General features: G+C 40.8%; 2 protein-coding genes across 3 annotated transcripts; one reads left to right on the top strand and one right to left on the bottom strand.

Annotated features, from left to right (window-relative positions):
• LOC6613243 (polypeptide N-acetylgalactosaminyltransferase 2) lies at nt 1-21,932 on the top strand. Of its 2 annotated transcripts, none has more exons than XM_032721818.1 (8): nt 1-259; nt 5,026-5,236; nt 18,499-18,774; nt 18,849-19,060; nt 19,116-19,282; nt 19,370-20,057; nt 20,245-20,417; nt 20,621-20,922. In XM_032721818.1, exons 2-8 carry the CDS (start codon nt 5,150-5,152, stop codon nt 20,920-20,922), a joined length of 1,905 nt encoding a protein of 634 aa, XP_032577709.1. In that variant the 5' UTR covers nt 1-259; nt 5,026-5,149. The 2 variants fall into 2 exon arrangements, with proteins under 2 accessions (XP_032577709.1, XP_032577716.1); XM_032721825.1 differs by lacking the exon at nt 1-259 and adding an exon at nt 3,791-3,970 and having other exon boundaries at nt 20,621-21,932.
• LOC6613244 lies at nt 15,360-16,011 on the bottom strand. The gene has a single exon (XM_032721830.1). The coding sequence runs from the start codon at nt 15,872-15,874 to the stop codon at nt 15,458-15,460; it is 417 nt and encodes a 138-aa protein (XP_032577721.1). The 5' UTR covers nt 15,875-16,011; the 3' UTR covers nt 15,360-15,457.
• Nucleotides 21,933-27,987: the final 6,055 nt, after the last annotated feature.

The following is a 27,987-nucleotide window of genomic DNA, read 5'->3' as shown; positions in this document are numbered from 1 at the left end:
GGAAACGAAAGTCGCCGCGTTGTAGCAACTAAGCAGATGATTAATTAAATAACTTACTAACTCGATGTTAACAAATTACAAATAACGAAACGTATATTTTTGTACACACGCCTTGTACAAATAGTCTAGCAAAACACCAAAACACCAAAGTGCATTTAATACAACCGAAAAGTGTGTGAAAGCGCAAGCAATAGGCAAAAATCATGGTCCATTACTCATGAAAAGTGATAAAATATCGTGTTCACAACGCATTTTGAGTGTAAGCTAAATTTGCAACTAATCAATGTGTGCAGGCATTTGCATTTCCCTGTGTTTGTGTTTGTGTTTGCTTCTGCGTTTATCAGTCTGCATTTCGCACTTCTGCGTTTGTTTGTTAAAAATCGAAGGCAGACAAACAAACTCAAAAGAGGCGCGTGCCGAAAGCAAAAACAATAGTACTGGCACATACATATGTATGTAGCACAGTGTAGATATGTAGTTATATGACGGATATAGCAGCTGATGGCAGTTTGTTGTGGGAAAGAGAGAGGTTTATCCACCGTTATTCTCGGAGAGCGCCACCCTTACCTCGTAAAAGCGGAAATTTAGAGAGAATGTGAGAGAATGGGTGCAAACGTGAGAGGGAGACAGAGAACCAAGGCCGGCATCGCGGTGCAATAAACCCAAAGAAGAAGAGAGTGCACCCCCAAGGAAAAATATTAAAAGTCATTGTTAAATAGACCACTTATGCTAAAAATGTCAGATATTTCCAGGTTGCAGCTGATTCTTTTAGTCAGTGTAGTAAAATGTATCTATTGGATACTGCCAATGCATCACTGTTATTTACTGTAGCAATTCTTAATGCACTTTCTTGCACAAAATAATTAATATTGATTTAAAATTAAGTCTAATAATATATTTTAATGACACTATACTCTATTACTTGAGAAGAGCTAATTTATTATTAAGAGCGCAGTCCTTGAATATTTCCAAGCACTTAAACAATCCTTCCCTGCACGAAATGCAAAACTAATCAGCTTACAATAATCCCTTGAAATTTGTGAAAATCTCAGCTCAAGTGTGGACCACAGGCATTACTCTGCCTATTATCGTCTTCAAGGAAACCCTATTTCTTAGTCACCACAAGCTCAAGTCCTTTTCAGATTGCAATAAATCCCCGTCCCCACATAAAAACATATTACTTAATGCCGGTTATCAGCAACGTCTGTCATCAGGACATAAAGTACACGCACACAGGACCCTCCGATTTCCACCTTTCCCAGTCGTTTTCCCATTTCCCCACCCACATCCCATCCACTTGATATAAATTGCAACGAATTTCGGCGGTTGCAAGCAAGACTTCCTGCAGCACTTGCCACAAATGAAGTGACTAATGCAATTATGCATTAATTTGCGGCAGCATCACGCCTCCTTGCAATATTTTCAACATTTCCGCAGGATGGTGAAAGGGGTGCGATAAGGACGAGGCAGCTAAAAGCCAGAACAGGAAACTTTTGCGCCATCATTTGACAAAATACATTTACACTTTGATTTCTAAGAGTAGAAAGAGGAGGCAAAAAACTATAAGAGTTTGCAAGTGCACTGAAAGAAATAATCTTTGGATATTTATGAATATGAATACTAATTGAAAAACTATAAACTATATTGTTAGCTGGAGAAAAGACGGATTTCCATACATATTATTCATTTGTACTTCTATATAAACATTATTAATTTTGCAGTGTAGCACACACGTAGCTACTGTAGGAAACGAGATGACAGTTAAATGTGCAATGCAGTTGAGAACCAGGTGAGACTCCCACGAACGCACACACACACCTGCTAGTGGCAAATGTGGCAAATGGTGTGCAATCAAATGGATGTGGCAAGCCTGGCAGCCATAAAAACGAATAAGAAGAAGAGGCAGGACCAGCATCAGTAGCTTAAAAAGTAGCTGAGAGGAGGGGGGCAGGGGCGAGGGACGCCTCAAGGAAGCTGCAACTCATGCCGCATTTAGCCAACTTTTAATTATCGTACTCGAACTGAAAGTCGATTCGAGGCAAGGATGTGGCTGGGAAAACACAAAGTGTTAAGTGCCACCTCATGGAACCGGTTCCTGAAATAGATTGAAAGATACATTTACTGAATTTGTAAAGCACTTAAGGGCTGAATAAGAGTCGAATGTAATCATATGTCGATTTAAAGGCTGCTTGTAATTAGTAAAGCCTAGTAGTAAGTCCATAAGCTAGTACAACGGGTCGTATACTTGATATATGTCATAACCTAAAACTAAAAAATCAATTTTTAAGTTTTTTAGGAGCATTAATTACTTTACTTTGGATCTAAACGTAATAGGTGTACCTTGTTTCCAATTTGCCAGACGCAATGAACTAGATCGCAAAGAAAGTGCACCCACCACAGCTGCCGTCTGCAACTTTTGCCAACTTTAAGTTAATTGTCTGAGTGGTGGAAGAGCAATGATGCGTGTGTGTATGTATGTGTGTGTGGATGGTGTGGCATGCAACTCCAGCTAACGGTATCTGGGCGTTCAGCACGGCACCGCATACATATGCAACGCAATCTGTCAGTTTCTGCTGTTGGCTTTTCTTAACTTTTTCCCCGATGCTAAATGCTCTAATTACGCCTAATGGAAAACCAGCACGCACACAGCCAAGCGAACATTCGCCATGTGCATGTGTGTATCGGTGTGTGCATTTGTGTATCTGTGTAATTATTCGAGAATTCTTCAGTTGGTTGTCTTGTTCCCCAACCCTTCGCTTCCTTTCCCAATGGATGTGTGCATATTCATGACTTTGTTGCCTGCTCGTTGAGTTTTTAAGCCAATTTAAATGGGCGGGGTGGTCGGAAGTGGAGTAACCCACTTGTCCAGCCGTCCCACTATCCGACATCCCTTTTCGGACTGGCCCACATACGCTGTTTATAAATAAAGCACATCTTTTTTACGGCAACTGCATGTGAGAGGGCTAAAAAAAGTAAAGGACAATCGCTTTAACTGACCATTGTTGCTGCTGTTGCTGGGCGAAAGTTGGGAATCTGCATAATTTAATTTGTTCTTGCAATTTAAATGAATATTTCATTAGATGCATTTAAAAACCGAAACCGAGAGAATTGCATTAAAAGCGCCAAACAGATCTAAAATTAAACTTCGCTTAATGTAAATAAGGCAAAAAGTTATGCCAGCCACAGCCATAAATTGCAGTTTGCAACATATTTTATTTATGCTGAAACAAACCGAAAGCCAAACCCAATTGAAACTTTTGAAATATTAATCATTGTAAATTATAGCTAAACATGCAAAAATGTACAATGCCAATGATCAAAGCACAAATCTCTGATTTAAATGCAAATACTAATTAAAAGGTATTTGAGCCATTAATTAGCCCATATAAATTTAATGCTTTAATTTCGGAACAATTTCTTAGTTTATAAATCTAAAACTAAGGAACTGAGTCTTCTCAATCAAAAACCTTCGCTTATTCAAATCAAAACAAAGTTAGTTATTTAATCAAATACACTAAAATAGTGACAAAATCTTCATAGGAAATATTAAATTGCTAATAAATCTGTTCAATTTCAATTTCTATTCCAATTAGACAAATAACAGAAATTCTGTTACAACTTCTTATCTTCGAGTTCGATTCAATACCGTTGTTGTTCGCTTCGAACTCGAAGACGAGCATCGAGCACGTTGCGTTCGAAGTTCGAACGCGACTCTTATACGACGGCTAACACCCAAGTCCAATTGGAATCGGCAGCATAAAATATAGGCGCCCGCTGCGCTTTTTGGCCATTTGTCGATGCGACGCCGTTAGCCGCGTGTCTCGTCTTCGGGATATCCGATTTCCGTCTTGGCCTGGCCCAAAAAAACCGATTGTCGACGCTTTTTTGGTGGCACAGCGCGGCTGCCACGGGCAGCGTTCGAAATCCAACTAGAATCGTGTTGGCAACAGTCGTTACAATCGACAAAACGGTAAATGCAATATAATGAGTACAAGTGAATGGCGAGTGGCAGAACGATAAAACAATAACGATTAAGTTTGTGAAAAGCCAGCGATCAATTGTGGCCTATTCTTGTGATTTACGCTACGAAACATTACAGAAGTTGAAAGAGAGAAGTGAACTCTTATCTTATCTCATGGACGGTAACACGCTGCGTATGCGTAATGCTTCGCTTTGAGGCCCAATTGAAAAACGCCTAAATCAACTTGGCCAACAGCTGCGCTTCACTTTCCCTTTTCCCAGCAGCTGACCAGTAATAAACCGCAATAACGTGCTACCGTTTTCGGATTTAGGAGTGTTTAATTAGCATCTTATTAAAGTGTGTGTATGTGTGTAATGTAATCTTTTGATAGCGAGAGAATCGTTTAAAGTTAGGAAATTGAAATTACTTGTCTTTTTGTTTGGGAGGAGGAAATCTTATCAGTTTCTGATAAAGCAGCCTGGATTAGATAAATTGTACAAACAACGTTTTGTTTTTGATTGAGCATTTCAGGGTTAAGTGAACTGGCAAACTTTGATTGCATATCATTTAGCTGTTAAATATTTCATAAAATGCACTAGCAAAATTTTAAAAATCACTTTTAATTTCTCGTATTTGAGTAGAGCATACATTATTGAAATTTTGAGCTTAAATAATGCAGTGCATTATAGATAATCGCATCTTTTATAATAATAACATCCGGCGGGCGCAGAAATACACTCAATAACTTTAAATAAACACACGACATTTGCGAGAAAATCCCCCCGTGGGCAATTTATTTGTGAAAAGGAGAGAATTAAATGCCAAAACCATTAAAAGCTGCAGATAATCGTTTTGCATTCATGGACGGGCCTAATTAAATTCAATTGAATTAAGCTGGGCAGAGTTGAACAATTAAAACGCAAACGCAATTAAACCAAATAAATTGAGTGAAGATGGAAAATAGTGCGAGGCAAAAATAAAAAAAACACAATGAAAACACAATTAAGTTTATAAATATATATATTTTGTTTACACTCATTCCAATGCATTTGTTCTGCCTGCAGTCAAAACCGCATAACTCATTTGCCAAAACAACCAAACCAAAAAGTAAATAAATAAATATCGAAGTGAACGTGATACGTCCTCAACCCAATTAGCAGTTAAATATATAAACATCAGCTATCCAAAATGCGCCGCAACATCAAGTTGATTGTATTCGTGAGCATCATTTGGATGTTCGTGATGGTCTACTACTTCCAGTCCAGCACAGAAAAGGTGAGTTAGCCAAGGATATTCACAGGACTCTCTAAAGTAACTCAACTGGGAGGCACTGATAAGTTTGGCTTACCAATATCTTATCTTACCAATATCCTATCTTCATATCTTATAGTATCTTAGTATCTCATACGTACACCTCTGCTTACTTTCATTTGGCTCCATTTCACTTATATGTATATCTTATATATACTTATCCGATCACGAAATCCGTGGCAACTTTGTAGCGGATCCACCCTCCCAGTGGTGGTGATATTCCTCTTCATCTTCCGTCTGACTCATCATTACCATCTTTTTCGATGATGGCATCGCAGAGGAGCGTTGCGTATGCCCCCTGCATAGTAATTATTGGATTGCTGCCGCATATAGTCGCCTGCCACCAACTTGACAGCCCATTGTTTTCTCTTTCCACCCTCACACCAACCCGCTTACCCCGCTCGTAATTAGCCCCACGTATCTCGTGGCCACCTGTATTTTTGTCGCTTACTCTACAAGTTTTAATTAAGTTTTTTTCGGGCTGTCATTTGTGTTTATTTATTAGAGAAATAGCTACCGTTTGGGCTTTCCTGCGGGGGTCTTCTTATCAAAATTTGCGTTTCTAGAGCAAATTTTGTGTGTCATAAAGCACACCTATTAAAATTATCTTTATGGTTGTGCCCCTTTGCATGCAAGACATATCAAGTGGGTTTGGTGGTAACTCGAACTATTAATGCAGGCTTACCTTGCCCGAAGGCTTTAAAATATTGCATTAAAAGAAGCATTTTATCTGCTTTCAATTTGGGATTTCCGCTTATACCTGGAATTTATACCTTCTTTATTATGTTGTGGTAAATTGTTTTTGTCTGCCGCACACACGTGTAGTAGAATTGAATTTGGTTTCTTGTGTTTACTTATTTATCCAGTGAGCGCAACGGCAAATTTCGATTGTGTTTTCTGCAGAAAAAATAAATATATTTCAGCACGACACGAAAGAAATTCACCCGCACACACGAGCCAAAATGTCAATTTATTTCAGCAATTTCAAAGATATATTTTTTACTCCATTTTGTTAGCGCATTGAGCGGGGGAAAATTACATTCTCAGTGAAACAAATAAAAACACAGTGTAAGAGTGGGTTGCAAAAAACGTTGCATGCCTCATCCTTTTTTTATGACTTAAATGTGTTGAACAAAATATCCGTTAAATTTATTGACCACTTTGAGAGATGTTCTGGCACTCATAGCCTTTGTGTTATCTGCCATTTTTTCAGCCTGCCAAAAATGGGAACCGAAATTAAAAATGACACAAACAAGTTTTAAAATATTTTAAAAGCTTTTTAAGACTGACGGAAATGTGGAAATATCTGCAAATAGTTTGCCAAATCGACATGTGCATACGCTTCTCTGTAATAAGAATGATTAATATTTTAAATAAATAATAAGCTCCATCGTTCGGCAATATTAAGTAAAACAAATGTAGTAAGTGGAAAATTCGATTCAATTAAGCTCTCTTAATTACACTTTTGATCTTCAACAATGGCCTTTCGATTGTGGGATGCGATAATTATGGGAAATGCTGCCGAGATGCAGAGTATTTAAAAATTGAAACGTAAATCTGCACAAATGAAGCCGATTATGGTGCAAATACAATTTCACAGACTCTCGCCTCGACGTCATCATCATGACCGCCATGGCCATCATGACCACCATGACCATCGACGTGGTCAAAAGCGGAGTTCCAGCCACTTGGGGTCCTCGTCTTTCCCCGCTGGAGTCCCCGAGCCCCCACAGCAATCATCCTTCTTTTGCCACTGCATCGAAATAATTTTTCATGTAAACTTGATTTATTTTCCTTTTTTGCGCTGCGAATGAAATGCAGGAAATGCAGCCGCAGTCCACTCACTGCACTCTTGGCCATTGGTTTTTTAATCATTTTATTTTCAGCAGTAGTATTTCCCACTTTTGATAAGCTGTCCGCTGCTCAAACACCATTTTAATTATTTAGTTATTTTCGAACAAGCTAAGTTGAAGCTACAAGCATTTCTGATAAGATTATGCTTTGTTTGCCGATCAGTCGAGTGTGCAAAAGTTAAACATAATCTAGATGGTAAGAGTTAAGAAAAACTGCTGTTTTCGTAGATTAAACTGAAGTATCTTAGAGATACTATTACTTCAGTAATTTATTTTTATTCAGCTTTTTTGAGAGCCATTCGATCGATGGATTACATCTTTCTTCTCCAGTTTGGCCATTCAATGACATTTCATTCATAAAACCATATCCGAGTTTTCTGCCATCTCACGACCGACTGAAAACGAGAGCTCCAAACGATTTTGAAAGGAAAATAAATCACAAAAAACTTGCCCCCCAGTCAATCACACATTTAATTTAGTTTAATTGTTAACGGCGGGGTGGTGGTTACATAACCGATTGATTAGTTTTTGCCTTTTTTGTTGGTCTTCTGTCTTTTTGTGCGTTAATTACTTTGGGCAAGCATTTGGAATTCCCGCAGCTTCCCAAAATAGAGTTCAAAATTAAACTTTCTCTTTTGTTGCCAAAGTTTTTCCACTTTCGTCGGAGGTCGCGAAGCGCTTAAGCCATGTTTTCAGTAAATTTAACTAAAGAACAGCGAAGAAAGTGGTGAAATGTCGGTATAAACATTTATCGGCTATTTAATGCATTAATTACGAGACTTTATTCAAGTGGAAGTATCTTTAAGTATGCGTGCATAACTATAACGAGCATATTCTCAAATCTGTAGGATGTTTCAGCATCTTGTTCACATGCAAATGAAGCCATCATAAATGCAAATTCAGCCAGAAACTATATCCAAAACTTTTCTTTTCCATTTTCCTAGCTGCAGCACTCAGAAAATCACTTTAACGACTGGAAATTTTACTTTTATGGCCTTGCCGAAAAAAAGGGGCAAAAAAGAGTCGAAATGTGTTATAAATATTTCAAGTTCAAACCAAAATACTTTCGAAGACCTTAACGGCTCATGAATTCGATTTATAGCCCCGCATATCACGGATGGTCTATAAAAAACTCCATTCCATATAGAAAACTCTGAATCTGCAGGGAAAAAAGCAAACTTAAAATTTGCGTGACAGAGCAAGTTACGCTCTGGTTGACAATCCACATCACTTTGCCCCCAGATGGGGACAAAAAACTCATCGAAAGAGAATGCCACACGCTCAACAAAAAAGTAATTTGCTCTTGAAAACACTCGAAATTAATTTCAATTAAGTTCAATAGACGCCGATGATCGAGCTTAGAAACCAAACTGGTTTTTGTCATTAGAGTGTGCAGCAAATGACGAAATCAGATCGTTCGAAGAATGTTGAGTTTAGATGGAGTTCTCTGTTCCACTTAAGTTTTTACTATAAATTGATAAAAGTATGTTTGCTCATCGCTATTGGCTTTGGATCTATATACACCAGATCACTCAAAAAAGCCTATACAAATTAATTTAACCCTCCTCATTTAATGACAGCCTCTTGGCCACAAGATAAATTAGCATTTAATCAAAAAACTCGTCTTGGACTTTTTGAGTTTCGGCTGTCAATGACAACCTGCGTGACCAAAAAGAACAACTCGAGTTTACAAAGTTTACTTGTGTCTCTGGCATTTGGAGAACGCTTTGATTTACTATGAATAATTAACGATGCTAATCTGCAGACAGGCTTGACTTTTGATTTTCTTGAGTAATTTGTGGTTGCTGGAGTCAGACGGGATGGTGGGGGAGGGAGGGGTAGCGACTGGGCTTTGGTCCAGAGTAGAGGTCACAGTTGGCTCAAATGACAATCTTCTCGCTCAACCGGCTATGGGTATACAATTTTTGAATGGGCCCAACCGGTTATCTGTACCTTCATTTGCCTGCGGCCTCTGCTTTCCCATCGGACCATCTGCTGCTGCTGCTTTTTGCGTTGCTGCGGGGGATGCTGCTGCTGCTGCTGCTGCTACTGCTGCTGATGTCCAGCCATTTGTGTGGAATTGTATTTTATTGTGTGGCAGCTTCAAGCTATCTGCAACGCATATGGCCAATGGGTTTCCACTTTTTACTAGACTTCATCCTGGCTCTGCCTTGTGACTTTCGACTTAGCAGTTGCTGCCGCACTTGCTGCTGCAGTGGCGACTTTGTCCTTAGCTGCTGCTGCTGCGCCTTGTGCTGCAACTGCTACTGCAGTCAGCGAATCCCTGACAGCAATTGCTGCCGCTGATGCCTTATCCCTGACAGCAACGGCTGCTGCTGCGGATTTTTCCCTGACTGTCGATGCCGCCGATGTTGCAGCTTCCCCAGCTGCAGCTGCTGCGGCTGTCGCCTTTTCTTTGGCGAACTCGGCTGCATTGGATGCCTTTTCCCTGGCTGCAATGGCAGCACTTGATGCGCTCTGCTGCACTGCCACTGCTGCTCCTGCGGCCTTCTCTTTGGCTGAAGCTGCTGCTGCTCCTGCCTTATCCTTGGCCGCCGTTGCTGCTGCTCCTGCCGCTTCCTTCGCTGATCCTGCGGCTCCTGCCGCCTTCGTCTTGGCCGCCTGAGCAGCTGAGGCTGCAGCTTCTTTGGCAGCTGCGGCCGCTTCTGCTGCTTTTTTCTTGCCTTCATCCATTGCGTAACCTAACCGCAACCCAACGCATCGAGACAAGGTCGTCTGGTTTCGCTTTCGGCCTCATCCACCGCGTTCGCTGAATTGCTGGTGTCGATTTACACAGCAAAAAAGATATTGAGTTTCGTGTTATTTTAAAATATATAAATTTTTGGTAGACATGACTGACTCTGACAAGTATTAGTACAAATGATATTTTTGAAATTTGCCTTTCTTATCAGCAAAATAAATAATATTTGTATGATATCATTTTGGAATCTGAAGATTTTTTTCTTATACAAACCGGTCACGCTGGCATCTCTATCGCCCATATTTTTTGGTAGTTGCCTGCGGACCACTTTCAATTTCGATTTGCTGATTTTTATTGTTATTTTACAACTTGTTTGGACTGCTTCCTATTGCGGCCAGCAGCAGACATCCAAAAATGGCACAACAATGAGAAATGTGGCCAGGGGGAAGTGATTTCTATACAGCAAGTCGGATGGGTCTGCCATGAACTTTGAACTAACAATAAAAATATATAAGAAAACGATGTCAAATTCTGAAATCTAATTTAGGTTCTTAAGCCCTAGGAGTCTTAGGTCACAGAGACTTGGCTTGGGTGATCCCAAGCCATTAGACGGAGTGTTTAAAACCGAAATGTTTCACCTCTGTCCACTTGACCAACTGACACGCAAGCTCCAGTGACCCAACATCACTTAAACGAGGCTCGTCTCGAAAATAATGTTACAAAAATAGGCATAAAGCCCCTGAAGACCAGAGATATGTTTGCCCAACACTCCGGCACTTTGGTACGTCAACTTAACGTGTTTTGCGTCATAAAGTTCAAGTTCATTATGCCATGCCGCACATACATATATAGCAGGCGAAGTAGCAACCAGTTAACAACACACAGCTCACATGATGAGGGAGTCCAGTGGCGCCCACAAGCCACCGAAAAGGAAAACAAAGGCAGAAAGTAACAACACTCTGGTTAAGTGCCACTTGCCGGCGATTACACAAACAAACACGGCCAAACAAAAACACGGCCATAATTGCACGGCTCTTTTTGGGTATTAAATAATTATTATTTAATAATGAGCAGATGCCACAGCCAAGAAACATGGCCAAAACAAGAGGCAAAAGGGGCGTGGGAATGGGGAATTATGGGATGCAGCTTTAATGTGGGTCAGTCAACAACCCATTTATCAAGTTACGACCTTCAGATGCTCCATTTGAATAAAAAAAGGAAAAACATTAAATTACACAAATATTTGCAAATGTTTTATATAAATTAAAATGCTGCAATATGGCGTAATAAATAAAATTGCGTTTGGCTTTACAATTTTTTTGTAAAATATGGCAAATATTTGGGGGGAAATGCCATAGCATAGGAATTAATTAATACGCCTGTATTTAATATTATATTATTTTTATTTCATCGCCTTTCTCGCTGCTCATTTAAAACCCAAACAGCAGAACTTTGACATTTTAATTCCGTCGAGACCTTCTTTCGTGACTCATGATCGAAATACATTTAAATGTCAATTCAAAGATGATCATTTAAATGCGGCTTTCGAGCCCGGCCAAGTGAAAGTACCGGTTTCAATGGTTTTAGCGGTTTTTGCCGTTAAAATGCAGACAATTGAACAAGTCGAGAAAGTCCGAGGAGCCGAGAAGACAATTCAAATGCATGTAATACTGTCTCCAATTGTCGGGCAAAACGGTTCGTATTCCGTTCGTTTTTTATTTTATCTCCTCGCAGCTAACTGAATACCAAAATTGCCTGGCGAGGTTTTCTTAATTTTTTTACTATGCGATTTTCGGCCATTTGCAGCCACTCAAGTAGTGGCATTCACCTCCGTTTTTTTATTTTTTTATTATTTTTTTTGCCCAGCTGTTGGCTTTTTGCGGGCTCGCTTCTCCTTTTTTATGGCCAACAATCGTGGATGGTTGGTGTTTTATTGTTTGACTTGTTTGAATCGGGAGGAAAGGGCAAGCACTGAACATTGGCAATGATTGGCTTTAGTTTGCCGCCATGTAAACCATGAATTAACATTAAATCCGAACAGATCTTTAAATTTAACTGAACATTTAAGCACCGCGTGGACTAACTGGATTTTTAAGGCTTGAAATTTATTTTACTGGCCGCACTTTGAAAAAATAATAAATTATCAGGCATATTACAAAATGCGTCGAGCTAAATGTTTAATCCGCCTGATTATCGTGATTGGCTCATTTATTGAAATGCGGTTAAATATTTAGCCGCATCGACGCTGCTAATAAACTAATTAAAACATTGCCCACTGAAATGAATAAACACCAATTTCGAACGCAAATAAATAGGGACCGCAGTGACCACGACTGCTGGTTTTGAGGTCATCTGCATTAGTTGCATCCAAAGCGGATAATATAGTTCCAGGCAAAAAACATAGATATGTGCATATACTGCAGCCAGAAGAGAGATAAAATTAATATGACTCCACAATTGTCGTTTCTATTTTCTATCTTTTTTTTTCTGTCTTTCTTTTTTTTTTTGTGCTCTGATGGTCGCCAGCTTCTGGCAATTTGTCCTCCCCGGCGACCCTCTGCAAACAGTGCATCCATCAACTGATTGTTCAACTGTCTCAAATGTATCTCTCGGATGCGATTGTATATCCCACAGCAGACTATGAGTGAGCTCACTGTAGCCTGACTGATGACATGTGCCGGCCTCCCCAATCGCACACTGAACTGAAATGGCTTTAAAAATAATACAAGATACATTTAAAACCTTTCTTGGAATTATTATATAGGAATATTAGTAGCAATATGATGGCTGCATACCCTTAGATACTTTATGTCTAATTTAAAAGGTTACTATAAGTGTTACCCTAAGTGCTTTCTTATAGAACCACTGTATCTATCTGAATATCGATATCTTCATCTTGCCTTTTTCGAGGGCGTCACCAGCTGCTGGACTTCTATTTGAGCTTAATCATCGAAAAGTTCACATGCCCATGAGTCACCCATTCGGAGGCAGACCGAGCGAATGGAAAACACACTCAAAAATGGACAGATAGCAACTGACATAATAGGAAAAGCAAAGGAAAAAGAGCAATATCCATCCACAATTTGTTATGGTTGTCTAGATGACTTCGGTTCAAGACCGCTTTAATGGATGACCCACATTTGCGGCCACCAGTTGATTATAATGTGCGTTAATGGATGTAAGGCGTGAATTTCTCGGGCTAATTTCCAAGTTGGCCTTAATTGATTTTCTACTCTCGCCCGGAAAGTCAAAGGTTATGCCCGAAGGCGTGGCGAAATGCAATATACCAGTGTCTGGCACCCAGACTCGACGCCCATAAGACTCCGAAATTTATGCAAAACACTTCAATATATTTTATGAAGAGATCTCGTGTCGCAACCAAGGAACAGTAGCCGCTTCCTTGTCTTGTGGGCTTTATGTTAGGCTGTGGGGCAGTTAGCCAAAGTCACTCACAGTGGCAATTTGGACGCAAAACATCCGCAAACACATACAGTGCCAAAACCTCAAACATGCAACAGCTGCAACCGCTCGCCTGCAAGTTGCAATTTATTGCAGCTTCATCTGCACGGACCACTAACTGCAAATGATGCTCCAGAGGCTGGCGAATCCACAAAATGTTTCTGGGCCTGGGCTAAAATGTGGATCTGGGCCTCCTCCGGGCACAGGAATGACTAAAACACACTTGGTTTAGCATTAATTTTAATTGTAAAGTTCTGCAAGGAGTACTAATTAAGGCAATGATAATGACTTCGTCTTCGGTTTGACATGCACCCATAAATAGCTTAGAAATATTTGAAAATATCAAAACAAATGTCAAAGGCCATTAGAATAAATATTTGTTATGGGCAGTAAAATAATATTAGCTAAAATAAAGTTTTTCATCAGCAATTCAATCTTCTAATTTAAAAAATAATATTCTATAGGATTCGCGTAGCACCAATAAAAATAACCATGTAAGCTGTTAGTGATGGCAGATTTACGACCTGACCTTAGCTCAAATAGAAAGGAAGATCAAAGCAGGGCAAAAAACAAATAACTATATATATATTTAATTGAGTTTTGCAAGGCGAAAGGAAACTTGTTGGCCCAAACTGCAACTGCAGCTGCTGTCATGAGGAAGCCAACCGAAAAGCTAAAAACCAAAGACTGAAAGACAAAAAGAAGCGGAGACAACGAAGAAGATGCCACACAAATTTTGCTACCAAAACAATTTGCAATTGTTGCTGCTGCTGCTGATGCGGCCGCAATTTGGTTGGCATGGCACACAATTTCCATGCCACAGAAGAGTTGCACATTGCATAACGCAACTGCAGTTGCCACCACATCACACGGAAAATCAGAAGCTCGGCAAAGCGGGGGAGCAAAATCGAGGCGCCCCCACCCATGTGAGTTTTCCCATTAACTTGTTGGGTCAATCCATCGCTGGTGTTGGCCAAACATAGCAGTTAATTATGCTGCTGTTTGCCGGGGGAATTGATCACTTTTCTCGATTTTCCAATCTGCGATTGGCAATCTGCTCATCATCCGATTTGGCTTTGTCTACCACTTTCAAGTTGGCATTAAACTCTGGCTTAATGTCTGGCCCACAAAATGTCATTAATGTCAAAATAGATGGAAATCTTCTTTGTTTACGATGCGTTGGGAAATTAACCAGCTCGTATTTCATACTCAATCATTAAAGACTTGAGTGAACTTGGAAAACAATTTGAGAAAACAAAAATAGATATTTTAAGAAGTGAAACTGCTGAAAACCACATTTCTTGGAAATATTTGCAGAAACTACTTTGGAGAATGGGTAATTGATATTATACCAGAAAATTGCAAAATACTGCAGTGTTTTTTTCGTTTATTCCAATGAAATTCGAGACACTTTCTGGTAAATAAACTCTACTGCATTCCTCTTGAGACTGGGCCAAATCGTCTGGACGAGAACAGTCGAAAAACAAGATTTCTGGGCCCATGACATGTGGCATAAACAATTTCTATCTTCTATCGGGGTTCGAGTTCAATGGTCACATTGTTGGCTTGTTTTTCAGCCAGCCAACGGAAGGGGCATATGTCAATATTTTTGGTTTCGAATGGCGTGCAGAGACTTTTAATTGAATTCTGTTGTTTTTTGGTGTTTTTTTGATTCTGGGAGTGGCGCCCAAAAAAAAAAAAACACTGGCTTGTAAGGCAGCAAAAGAAACGGAAAACCCGAAACAGATTGCAATAAATGATAAAGTTTGGTCCAATCGCCTCTTCGCATTTTCTTGCATGCTCTATGGGAGAAAACTAAATTTGATACGTTCCAATTACTAAATTATGCAGTTAGGAGCTCTTTCGATGTGAAAATCATTCACCTGGAAGACTGCACACACCCAGACCATGGAGAAGTGGGAAAAACATGAAGCCCCAGCCGAGATTAAAGAAATCGCCGCCCAAACAAACAGACAACAGAATAAAACCAAATAATGGTTTGGCTTGAGTGAATATGGAGGAGATTATAAAAGCAAATTAAGCTGAAATTCTAGCAAAACTGCGCTTGATTTTCAGTTTATATATATATTTAACTGACATACCAACTAGTTAGTATAAACCATTGGTTTATGAAAGGCAAAGGAAAATTTGAAAGTAGAAATGATGCAAAATCTAGTCGGCGTGCTCGCCATGGCCACGTTCCTCGCTGGCCCGCTTCTCGGCCCCAATCTCGGCCAGCATTTTCTGGGTCTCGCGGGCCAAGTTGATCATGGTGTGGAGTCTGGTCTCCATGGTATGGATCCGATTTTGCTGGGCTTTGATAAGCCTCTCATAGCGATTGTTGACCTCCGAACGAGACTCGGCCAGATTACGCCAGTAATGTATGTCCTTCACCTCATGAAATGATGATGCCTTCTTGAGGTTTCCGATCAGAGTCATTATAACTTTGGTCAGGGATCGAAAGGAGATGCGAGTTGATCTCTTGTGTGCCCTTGGAACTGACTGGGATGGCAGCGACTTGGATATAATGTCATCGATAACAGAACAGGCGGAATAGTCCGACTTCAGGGTCAGGTCCTTGGAAGCCATCAAAGAATTCGGCTGCAAGTACTGGACTAGCTCGGAGTTCAAATAGAAATCTTACTAATTTTGAAAGTATTTTGTATTGTCTTATGAATCGTTATATAGTAAGGTATACTGTTGAAATCAGTCAGATTACCTATTCAAAGCCTGCTGTGCTATAGAAAATAGTCTGAAAAACAAAGTTCCCTTAAATCTACAAAAATATAAATGCCCCATTGGTATGCTTTCAAGTATTTATAGCAATTTAATGGAGTTAGCCATTCGCAGATTATTATCTTTGCTCTGCTCACAAATCATCGAAATGGCCAAATAAAGACAAGCTTCATCAGAACGCCATAAAATCGTATCACAATTTCCATATTTTCTCTGTGACCCCAAGCAAAAAAACAACAATCAATGCCATCCAATGGCTATGAACTCAATTCAAAACAATTCGTTTTTCTTTGCTCTTTCATCTGAATTTGGCTGCAAACATTGAACTCGAGCAGTAAACCCAGTGATGACCATTTATAGCAACTTGTTGCTCTGGTTTAGCATGACGCCAAAGTTGATGATAGTTTTTTCTTGCCAAATTTTAATAACAAGTCGCAGCAATCTAGAATTTGATGAGTGCCAAGTAGATGATTTGGAGTCTTGACTTTGACCTTTTGAGTGGGCAAAAAGTTTCGTCTTTCCCTTTTGACGTCAGTGGCATAATTTTCCAGTCATTACTCTCCCGAGGATTTCCATAAATAGATACTGTTTGCAGCGAGACTTGTTCTGCCCAAAGGACATATAAATTTGCAAATGGAGAGGAAAGTTTGCATTTTTATAGTCCACCATCTTGTGATAAAAATAACTCAGCGAATTGAGTCGGATTTCTGATTAATTAGGCAACACAACTAACTAAAGCAACAACTGCAATTGGCTGGATTACAAAGCGTTTCCGTTGGCTTAAAGCTTAGTGCTCACGCTGCGTATGCGTAATGCGTGTGTGGTTGCCTATGCCAGGAATAAGGACACAGCTTGATAGTCCACCAACCTCGAGGTGTTTGTCATGTGAAGGCGTAGGGGGTCATGATATTGAACCCATATTAATGGAACGCACTGAAAGCGAATTCTACGAACGATTATTTCCAAGGACAAGACGATGGTATTTTCGGGATATTTGTCCTTGTATATAAATAAATATAATTACAGGGAACAAGCTCTATCCATTTATTTTCGTTTAAGCCTGAAAAGGGCTGCCAGTTAAATCCAAAGAATCCAACATCTGCTACGCAGCCAACCTTTTACAACTACTTGGCTGGCTAACTGACCCAGCTAAATTGACAAATGAATCATTTCACTCCGCTAAACAGTGACCCAATTTAGGAGGTCCTGGAGAAGGGTCCTTATACCACGGTCGATTATTAATTGCCCTTTTGCGTTGAATCTATTTGTCAAGAGTTTTGTCAGAAGCTCCTTTATCGGCGGCCCTCTAACTCTGATTTATGTGTGGCAAACGTATTGAAAGCGATTTCCTTTCTTTTTCAGCTGACTTTGGCACTTTGCGTTGCACGTTGCGTATGCGTGATTTTAATTTTAAGTGGAGCCCCTTTTTTCTGGCTCTTTGTTGCCTGCTTTCATGGGTCTTTCTTAGCCTGAAATATGTTGCCTTTTAGCTGAAAATTTGGAAGGCGTTTTCAACACTGAGCCACCCTTTATTATATTTGAATGTGCTTTTTATGCATAGCTTTCTTTGACACGGCAGATTTCGCCCGACAGCTCTTCCATTTAAAATGTTTCGTGCTTCATCGAGTTTGCGCTTATAAATTATTTACTTTAAATGTCCTCAAGCTGAGACGACCATCCATTCTATTCGGCTTCATAGGAGTGAGTATTATATATAAGGCTTGGTCTCAAGGCTATTTCGGTGTCTGCTGTGTGTCATTGTTGTCCTTGTTTTGTCTGTATTTTAAAAGAACCAGACACATTCTTATGTTTTGTTTTGTTTGGTTATCGACAGTTGTCAGTTGTCTGGTTTTTTGTAACTTACTTAAGGGAGAGCAGCACCAGCTTTTCAACCAATAAATCCACAAGGAATTTAAAGAGGCCGCCCATCTCATAATTACTAACCATACTGGGTTATTTTTAAAGGCTTTCAAAGTTTTGGGCAGGAAATATTACAGGCCGCTCTGTAAAAGGTTTTCCGTGTTGTTTTAGAACGAGTGTCGCCGAGGAATCTTGGACATTGTTTTAACTGGGTCGTGGTCGTGGCCCGGGCTTTTGTTTCCCAGTTCCTGGCAACATTTGCAATTTATAGATTATTAATCTTGAAGCAAACACGAACAGTGTTCGCAATGCTTTGCCATTCTGGTCTGTTGTGTTTCGGACTGAAACTTTAGAGAAACTTTGCCGTAAGCCTGCACGAGAACCAAGCCCTTTTCGTTCCCTTCCTGCACTGCGGGAAATTTATTGTTAAGTGAAACCTTTAGAACTTCAATGGCTTCCCATATTCCCTTTTCAGAGCATTTCTCTGAGTGTAAGAGTATTGCTCCCAGTTGAGTTGAGTTATTGCCCCGCACGGGCGTCAACGTCGCCAATGTGGCGCAGATTAAAGAAATAAATTAAAACACTTGTCTCCCCTCGTGGACTCCGTGTCCTTTTAGGTGGAAAATCGAGCGCTGCGGCTACGTGAGGTGGCCACCGCCATGCAGCAGTACCAGGACGACTCCTCCTCGGCGGCCGCCGCCTCCACCGCCCGCCAGTGGGCACCAGCCGGCGGAGGAGCGGGTCCGGGAGCGGCGGCGGCGGGTGCAGTTGGCAGCGGGGCCGACGATCCCGGTGGCAATGTCATCCTAATCGGCTCGGTGAAGGACTTCGAGCGCAATGCGGTCCACGGCCTCAAGTTGAACGGGATTGTGGCTCTGGAGGAGACATCGCAGGTAAGGTCCTTGCAGTTTTTAAATGCCATTGCGAACTTAAATTTTGCACAATTGAAAATTATGTTTATATTCAGGGCCTCAGTGGAGGAACAGGTGGACCTGGTGGGCGCTTGCCAGTGGCTCCAAGTGGTCGTGGCACCGAGGTGGAGTACTTCAATGAGGCGGGCTACATTCGGGCAGGCGCTCTACGCAATGGCGAAGATCCCTATATAAGGAATCGTTTCAATCAGGAGGCCAGCGATGCTCTGCCCAGCAATCGGGATATACCCGACACCAGAAATCCCATGTAGGTTTCGAGGAAAACATTTGAGTGGGAGTGTTTTAAAACTAGTTCCCACCAGGTGCCGTACCAAGAAGTACCGCGAAGATCTGCCCGAGACGAGTGTCATCATTACCTTCCACAACGAGGCGAGGTCCACTTTGCTGCGAACCATTGTGAGTGTCCTTAACCGAAGTCCCGAGCATTTGATACGCGAAATCGTCCTGGTAGATGACTACAGTGATCATCGTAAGTGATTCAGTGTAATTGAAAATATTTGCTTAGCTAATTAAATCCATTCTATTGTTTTACAATATTTTCCTATCACTTTTTCAGCTGAGGATGGTCTGGAGCTGGCGAAGATCGACAAGGTGCGAGTGATCCGCAACGACAAGCGCGAGGGTCTGGTGAGGTCCAGGGTGAAGGGTGCGGATGCGGCCGTGAGTAGTGTCCTGACCTTCCTGGACAGCCACGTGGAGTGCAACGAGATGTGGCTGGAGCCTCTGCTGGAACGCGTTCGGGAGGATCCCACCCGCGTCGTGTGCCCCGTGATCGATGTGATCAGCATGGACAACTTCCAGTATATCGGCGCCTCGGCCGATCTGCGCGGCGGCTTCGACTGGAACTTGATCTTCAAGTGGGAGTACCTCAGTCCATCGGAGCGGGCGATGCGCCACAACGACCCCACCACGGCCATCCGGACTCCGATGATCGCCGGCGGGCTGTTCGTCATCGATAAGGCGTACTTCAACAAGCTGGGCAAGTACGACATGAAAATGGACGTGTGGGGCGGCGAGAATCTGGAGATCTCGTTCCGCGTGTGGCAGTGTGGCGGCAGCCTGGAAATCATACCCTGCAGCCGGGTGGGTCACGTATTCCGCAAAAGGCATCCGTACACCTTCCCCGGCGGAAGCGGCAACGTCTTCGCACGGAATACACGACGTGCGGCGGAGGTCTGGATGGATGACTACAAGCAGCATTACTACAACGCCGTGCCACTCGCCAAGAACATTCCCTTCGGCAAGTAAGTACACTGAAAGGAATCACTCGGCATTGTACACGTTGACCCTGTACTTCTCTTTCAAGTTTATACCCTTTTTTTTGATACTTGGTCTTCCACATAAATTCTTTTAGTGCGCAAAATACTTTAGCCAAGTTATTTATTGCACATTGTTTTCCTACTTGTATCGCCCCTTTTCCTTGCCACTCAGCATTGATGACCGTCTGGCTTTGAAGGAGAAATTGCATTGCAAGCCGTTCAAATGGTATCTGGAGAATGTCTATCCCGACCTGCAGGCACCCGACCCACAGGAGGTTGGCCAATTCCGACAGGATAGCACCGAGTGCTTGGACACAATGGGCCACTTAATCGACGGCACTGTGGGTGAGTACAAGAGCCCTATTGTTTATTGAGTTTTATATAGTTGAAAGGAAGCGAAAGTAAATAAGTCAAATAAAGAAATGAATGCTACAAAAAGCACAATTTAGATTTTTACTGCATACATTTAGACTCCTAATTCCGCGAAAAGTGCGGTATATTCGTGTTCTCGACTCATGTATTTGTATAACTCCCAATAATCCCCTTAGGAATTTTCCCTTGCCACAACACCGGCGGCAATCAGGAGTGGGCCTTCACGAAACGCGGCGAGATCAAGCACGACGACCTCTGCCTGACCCTGGTCACCTTCGCCCGGGGGTCACAGGTGGTCCTGAAGGCGTGCGACGACTCGGAGAACCAGCGGTGGATCATGCGCGAGGGCGGACTGGTGAGGCACTACAAGATCAACGTGTGCCTGGACTCCAGGGATCAGTCGCAGCAGGGCGTGAGTGCGCAGCACTGCAACTCGGCACTGGGAACGCAGAGATGGTCCTTCGGGAAGTACGCGTGAGGAAGAGGACTTGGTTTCGAGTAAGCTGGAGGAGGCGGATAATGCAGATCGGTCGTGATATATGTGCAAGTCGATGGGAGGAAGCCTACCTAACGCGATGCGGATTGTATGTGTACTGTACTGTGTACTCGTAATGATTTACCCATGTTCATTTGTTGCTGAACGGAAGCACTCAGACACACATTATATATATATATTAACTGCATGGATACGGAATAAGTTCAACTTTAGTTTAAAATCGAATCTACTGCTCCCGGGGGGTTAATGTTAAACGCTACCTAAACGAAAATCCAACACATAAAGGGCATACAAAAAATGTACTTAGACTGATTAATTTTTTGTATATGTATAAAACTATATGAAAACGAAATGATACTGTAACCCCAATGCAACCTTTGGCAGCTGATTAACACTAAACTGTAACTAATTTGCATTCTCACACGGCACACATTCATTCAAGTCAATTAAGATCTATACGAAAATGCCACAAATTAGTATCCACATATGGTCCGTTTCAGAAAACCTAGATACCCAAGCTCAGAGTCTTCTCAACCTTGTACTTAAAATAAAACATGAAATGTTATCATTAGTTCTAATTATACACCTAAGTGAAATCATTTGAAAATCATTGAAAACTATGTGAAATATGTATGTGTATATATTGAGGAAGACATATTATTTGAATGTTTATCGAAGGCCAAAAAAGTGAACATTCCGTTTAAATGCATTAAACATTTAAATACTGCAGGCAAAGCGGAAAAATTGGATTGTCTCTGGTGTTTCACAATCAATTGGTTGTTATTTCGAATGCATAAATCATTTGAACTTTTAAGAGGAAAACTTGCTTGCTTTTTATCACAGACACACAACCGAATTGAATTGTGAGCATATTTTTTCCAATAAATTCTCTTAATTAAAATGGCTGGCAAAACTGGCAAATGATTTGAAATAAAGACGAAAGGACACAAACCAAATATTGTATATTTGTTTGTAAGCAAAACAAAAATGAATGATTAAACAAGAATTTTTAATTTAAAACCACTAGAGAGGCAACAAAAAAGGAAACAATAAATGGAAACATTTAAAAACAAGTGCAAAGTGCTTTCTTTCGCGGGCCACCAGTGCGTATGCTTAATGTAATTGCGTACATGCTGTGGGAAAGTTACAAATGAGACACAGCTGACATCAAATCTGGCTAAGTACTTGGGCTCACATGTAGGTTAAACGACTTAACTTTCAACTCCGAAATGCCTGTCGGGGCACGTCTGCGAAGAGCAGCTCGCGAGATGAAAACTTGGCACATTACGTATACGACACGTGAACACGACAAAATATGTGTGCATACTTACGGGCGAGTTCGTTGCGCTAATTTGGTCGCGCTTAAAAAGTAAAACGGCAACGCTGGCAACGCAAAACATTTGAAAGCAGGGCAAAACGGGTTTCTTCTATTTCTGGCCTGAGAAAGTTGTGGGTGGCACAACGATGAGGTAAACATGCCCTGCATAAGGAATGACATGAAATAAAGTGTCATCTTTTCTAGTGATTCCCTAAGAGATAAGCCAAATTGTTTGGGGTCGCAGGATGCTCCAGAAAAATATTTGTGGTTCAAGCCTGATGAATTTTCTAATGGATTTGCTGGGTGAAATACCTTGCCAAGCAGAGTAGTAATATATTATGTACAATTTTTTAAATTTAATTCATATTTTACCGCTCAAATCCTTGGCATTCGCCCTTGTAATCTTCTAGTGCACATGACATGTCTTAACCTTTGTGAATTTACTTGCTCGCTGTTTTCATAGCTCTGCACGACGAATAACAATCCCCGACCTGCAGATACTTCATTCAGCTCGTTAACCACCTTTTCACTTGGTGGAAATAGGAGAAGTGCAGGAGCAAAGGATGTCGCAGCCGGAAGACAAACCGATTTCCTTGCGAGAAGCCTCAGAACGGAAGCTGAGCTCGACAGCGGGGCTCAGATGGTCCTCGTAATGCAGGCCATGGCGACAAGGTTAGCCCCCCAAGTCAGCCAAATCGTTTATGTCCTCTGCCATGTAAAAGCCGAGGAAACCCTGTCACATATGCCGGAATATGTTGGGTCGGGTCCTGCGAGGTTGTGCGCCCGTGTGCGTGGGCAGACAGGTGAATAACAGTTTTTCTTTATTCAGGTAAGGCAGCTACCTTGTTTAAGACAGCGTGTGTCAGGCATACGCAAAAAGCCAACTTGCGGATTGCGGATGAGAGTTGGCCCGAACTGACTGGGCTGGGCAAACATCCTGCCGCTTCCTTTGTAGCCTGTTTCGGTTTCCTTGCCTCTGCCCCGCTTTCCCCAAGCCGATGCTATCGGCATTTTTTCCGCTTCCGCAGTTTTATCACGGGGCATCAACTTTTCCCATCTCCGTACCATCGCTCGTGGAATGTACGGTATATAAGAGGCTATTAGTTTATAAACTTATTTGACAAAAAATATTTGCTAGTTTTTTTTCGTGATTTTGTAATCTAGATATAGTACAATTACTTTTATGTGTTGTAGTTTTTTCTATATAATTAAAAACCTTCTAAAAACGTTTATATAAATATCGAAAGCAATTACTTTATTTCCCTATGTAGTGGATACTTTACTGCATGGCCAATTATTTTTTCAATTACCTCGAAGTTGTTAGCCAACTCTGGACCCAACCGTTTTGCCCACTGCACCTTCTATTAGTTGCCTAACTAGTTTAATTACCACATTCTGCTAATACTCCTCTCCGGTTGCTTTTCCGTGGAAAGTTCGTTCCTATTTTCGCTGCCTGCTGGGTGTCGAGAGTGCCTCTCGGTATCCAATTTCCCCAGCAGGATCTGCCTCTTCCACACACTCACATAAACTGCAGTCCTGAATGTCCTGCGGTATTGGTGTTTGCTTCGTTACGTAGTCGCCATTACGTCATTGTCGCTTTACGTGGCATGTTAATAACCGAGGAGCACACATATAGTACCTTTGCTATCTGCCCTCTTTTGATAATCAGTTGACATGTTGCAACACAGGCTCGCAGGGTTAAAAACCCATCACAATGAGCTTGAAAAGGGGAAGTGGAGTGTTGAAATATCTTAACTCTATAATGGACAGGAGAAATATGTGTTTTTTGATGTTTTTAGCTAGAACTCAGGCATTATAAGTCAAAAAGATATATAACGGACTGTTTTGTGTAGCTGAAAACCCAAATAAACAAACACCATCACTTTTTTAAAGCTTTTGAAAATTTAATTTTTTGGCCATTTTTTCATTTTTTATAGGGGTTACATCATTAAATGTTGCGAAAAATTGGTTAAATTTCGATTTTCAAATTTTGAATGCCAATCGATTTGGAATTTCGTTACGAGATCAACGAGCTATGACATTCCACTTTTTGACAACTTTACTTTTACTTTTGCCCAAAAAACCGATGCATTTATAACAAAAAATCAACAAAAAGGAATTTTTGGAAAAATGTTCTTGGATGATTTCTAGTTAAACTGACTACACAACTAAGGAGATATTTTAAATAAATGTATATTAATAATGCAATTAAAAGGTTTCCTCAATTAATGTCTACCTACTTCGTTTTATTCTTCAAAATAAACAGACCTTTTCCCAATCTCGCCTTTTCGTCCTGGGAAGATATGCAAATTACTTATTTATTATTGTTGCCTGTTGTCGGCGTGAGTGACTATTCAATGTTCGCACCAAATTTGCGCACATAAGCGGATTACAAAGTCAGCTTTTCTGACATCAGGACATTGTAAGAATTTCCCTAAACCGAATGAAACTAGTATGCGCCCACAAAATGCTCTATTGTTATCAATTAAAGTACACCAAATAGCACTTTTATTTGAATGGCAATTATGCTAGGATCTTATAAAAATTAAATAAAATTTAAAACACAAAACCACAAAATGCTCTATTGTTATCAATTAAAGTACACCAAATAGCACTTTTATTTGAATGGCAATTATGCTAGGATCTTATAAAAATTAAATAAAATTTAAACTTTAATTAAAAATATTACGTGCGTAACACTATGACATTTTTGACATTTACAGGGTAGGAAAACAGAACACATAAATAAATAAAGCTTTAAATCAAAACTGGCACAAAAAGTTTGACAACCGTTGGGACAAAATTGGCAACGCAGCGAATCAAATTTCTCTTTCGCTTTCTCCGAGGTTGTATGTGTGTGTGTGTATGATTGCGTAATCGATATCTAAATCCGCTTAGCTTAATTTGGTTCTTTTATTTGCCTATTGAGTATGGCCCATCAGAAGTCAAATTACAATAAGATGGTTTTATTTTTCACTTCATGATTGATTGAACTTATATTTCGCTGATGAAAATGTTGTTGGAAGAAAAACATAGCTTTTACATCTGTACGAGTACTTAACTTTTAAGTACATCATTTACTTTTCACTTTGCTCTGGTAAACATCATCGAATTCCCAAGGACGCAGACTCATCAACGGAAAAAATCTCATGAAAAACAAATATTTCCCCTATCAACAATATTCATTAATATTTAATGAGCATTAAATGAGTGCGTAGGCGCAGAAAACATATTATTTTTCACATAATTAAGTCACTTGAGGGGGTGGAGCAATACAATATGATTGGGCCTTCGAAATTATCTCGAGCAATGGATTCATTGTCAACTCTGATTAATTTGTGGAGGAAATTGGTACGGACCTTTAACTTTATTTGAAAGCCATACTTCTATTAGATAGTTCCCTCCATATATGGCCAGTAAAATAGCCACAATGTCCCTCATTCTTAGCCGTGATTAACAATCTGTTACATAAGCTGCTAAATTATGTGTGTATGGGGTATCTATGCCGACGAACAACGTCAGTGATTCAATCGATTTCCATTTGCTATTCGCCATCTCCAAAAGTTAACTACTCGGAATGCGTCCAAAGATAGGCAATGTTTTTGGCTCGCTGCCACGCATGATGGCTCCAAGTAAAGTTGTTTTGACAGGCAACAAATAGCAAAGGACAACAAACAAAACCAAAACTGAGAGCCGAGTCGACGGCATTGTACCGCATTTCGAGGGGAAACTCTACTTTCGCCCGGCTTTCCACCTTGGTTCTAGCTTTTGTTTTATCTCCTCAACTTAATTGGAAAGCATGAAGACGCAAACACAGCGCGACGTGTTGGCATTAACACACGCACGAGCAGGAATAACAAGCCACTGCCGAAATGTTTGTCCTTGGTCCGAGCCACAGCTGCCACAACAGCACCATCGCACAATCCACCACCACCCATCCACCCACTCTGCGCCGCAGGAAGGCCAACGGCGCGTATACATAATTTGCGAGTGTTGCTTCAAGTGGCTCGACAGCTATTTGTAGTTGGGACTGGGCAAATTTATAGTGGCATTTAATATTTTATTTTATTTATTTTATTATACTCCATCCGCTGTCGACTGCCATATGCATAAGTAACGAGGATAGTAAAACGAATCTTCGATTTGGGGGCAAGCAAATAAACATGATGGAACTATAAGAACGTTTCTATTAACTATGCAGGTTAAAGTTACATTTGTGTGGCAAGTATATTATCGAAGACTAGCCAATACTTGCAACAAAAGAACCAGCTTTAATTGCAAGTAAATGTATTGATTGAAATCAATCCGAATGCCACAAACCATAACCCTTGGACCAAGGATCTGCCCCACCCCCACAATCAAGCACTGCAAATTTGCTCAACTAATTAGCTACTTGGAGAGCAAATACTCGACTAATCCCCCTCAGTTCAGCAGCAGCCGAGTAGAATTGCATGATTGTATGCAAATAAATCGTTAGCCACAATTGCCAGTAAATACAAGGCGGGTTGAGGTATCAACAATGAGATGGGCGGCAACGGCAATGGCAACAAAAACGACACCTGATGCCAATTACAAGTCTAATTAATGGAAATAAAACGTGGCAAACAGAAGTCATCAATCCGGCCAAGCAAAGTCGGCAGCCAAGAGCCTCGATCCGCCAGTCAAATCAATGTCCGCCCCAGACGCATCCCAGAAGTTATGGCTTGCATAAAAGTCAGCGCCAGTGATAAATGAAGCCCAGCCAGCATTTGCATCGGTATGCATATATAAATGGCCAAGACGTCGAAGGGGGCCAAGTGGATATAGCCCAGTGCTCAAACGATGGCAGTAGAAAATGGGAGACTGCTGGGAGCCAGCACGAGCACCGAAAAATTCGTATTCCATTTTCAAAGCGAAGGGAAAGGATAACAATGCCGGTGACACATGAGCCACGAAATGGGAGCACAAATTCTGGGAGATAGAAGTCAGCTCACTAATAGAAAGAAATATAAGTAAGTCTTTAAGATGCACGATTTAACAAAAATAATAAAAGTTCCTTTTAGGAAATTTATGACGTTTTCAAAACATTTTGATCAGAAAAAGAAGAAAGTTATTTATATCATCAATCTGAATTCCTAGGACAAACTAAACATCACTAAACAACTATCAATTTCCCGCTTTTCATTTGCCAACGGAAATGGGAAAAGAAAAATTGCTTATGACTGAGTTATTTGCTTGCGGCTGATAACTGAGCAAATGCAAAAGAAAAATGCAAATGGGAAATGGAAAAGCTGGAAAAGTTTGCTACACATGCCATAACTTTTAGTGCACATCAAAGATGGCGAATGAATTGTAAAAAACGAGTCTAATTTAGTAATTTCCCATTGTCTAACAATTTTCATTCTTGTTCGCTGGGCAAATGATTTAATGAAATCAATTACAAGCTCCCTCACTTTTCCAGCTCCTTCAAAAGGGGGTGGCAAATGAAATTAGTCAGCCTCCAGGAGCCAAAGGACGCGCAATCGCTGCCAGACCGGGAAAATCAGGAAGGAGATGAAAATTCGTTTGGAGAGAAAACGTTAGACCGAGAAAATTGTTTGAAGTCTGCTTTGGCATATTTTTATATACGTATACGTATTTTATTGCCGTTTATTGAGTTTTTATGACCGCTTCTTCACGTTTGCGCCTTTCTCTTATGGGAGAATTCAATTTGAAAATATATTTTTGCGGTTGACTTTGATTTGATATGG

This window comes from Drosophila sechellia, chromosome 2L, assembly GCF_004382195.2.
Source record: "Drosophila sechellia strain sech25 chromosome 2L, ASM438219v1, whole genome shotgun sequence".
NCBI lineage: Eukaryota > Metazoa > Arthropoda > Insecta > Diptera > Drosophilidae > Drosophila > Drosophila sechellia.
This window is presented reverse-complemented; position numbering and strand designations above follow the sequence as displayed.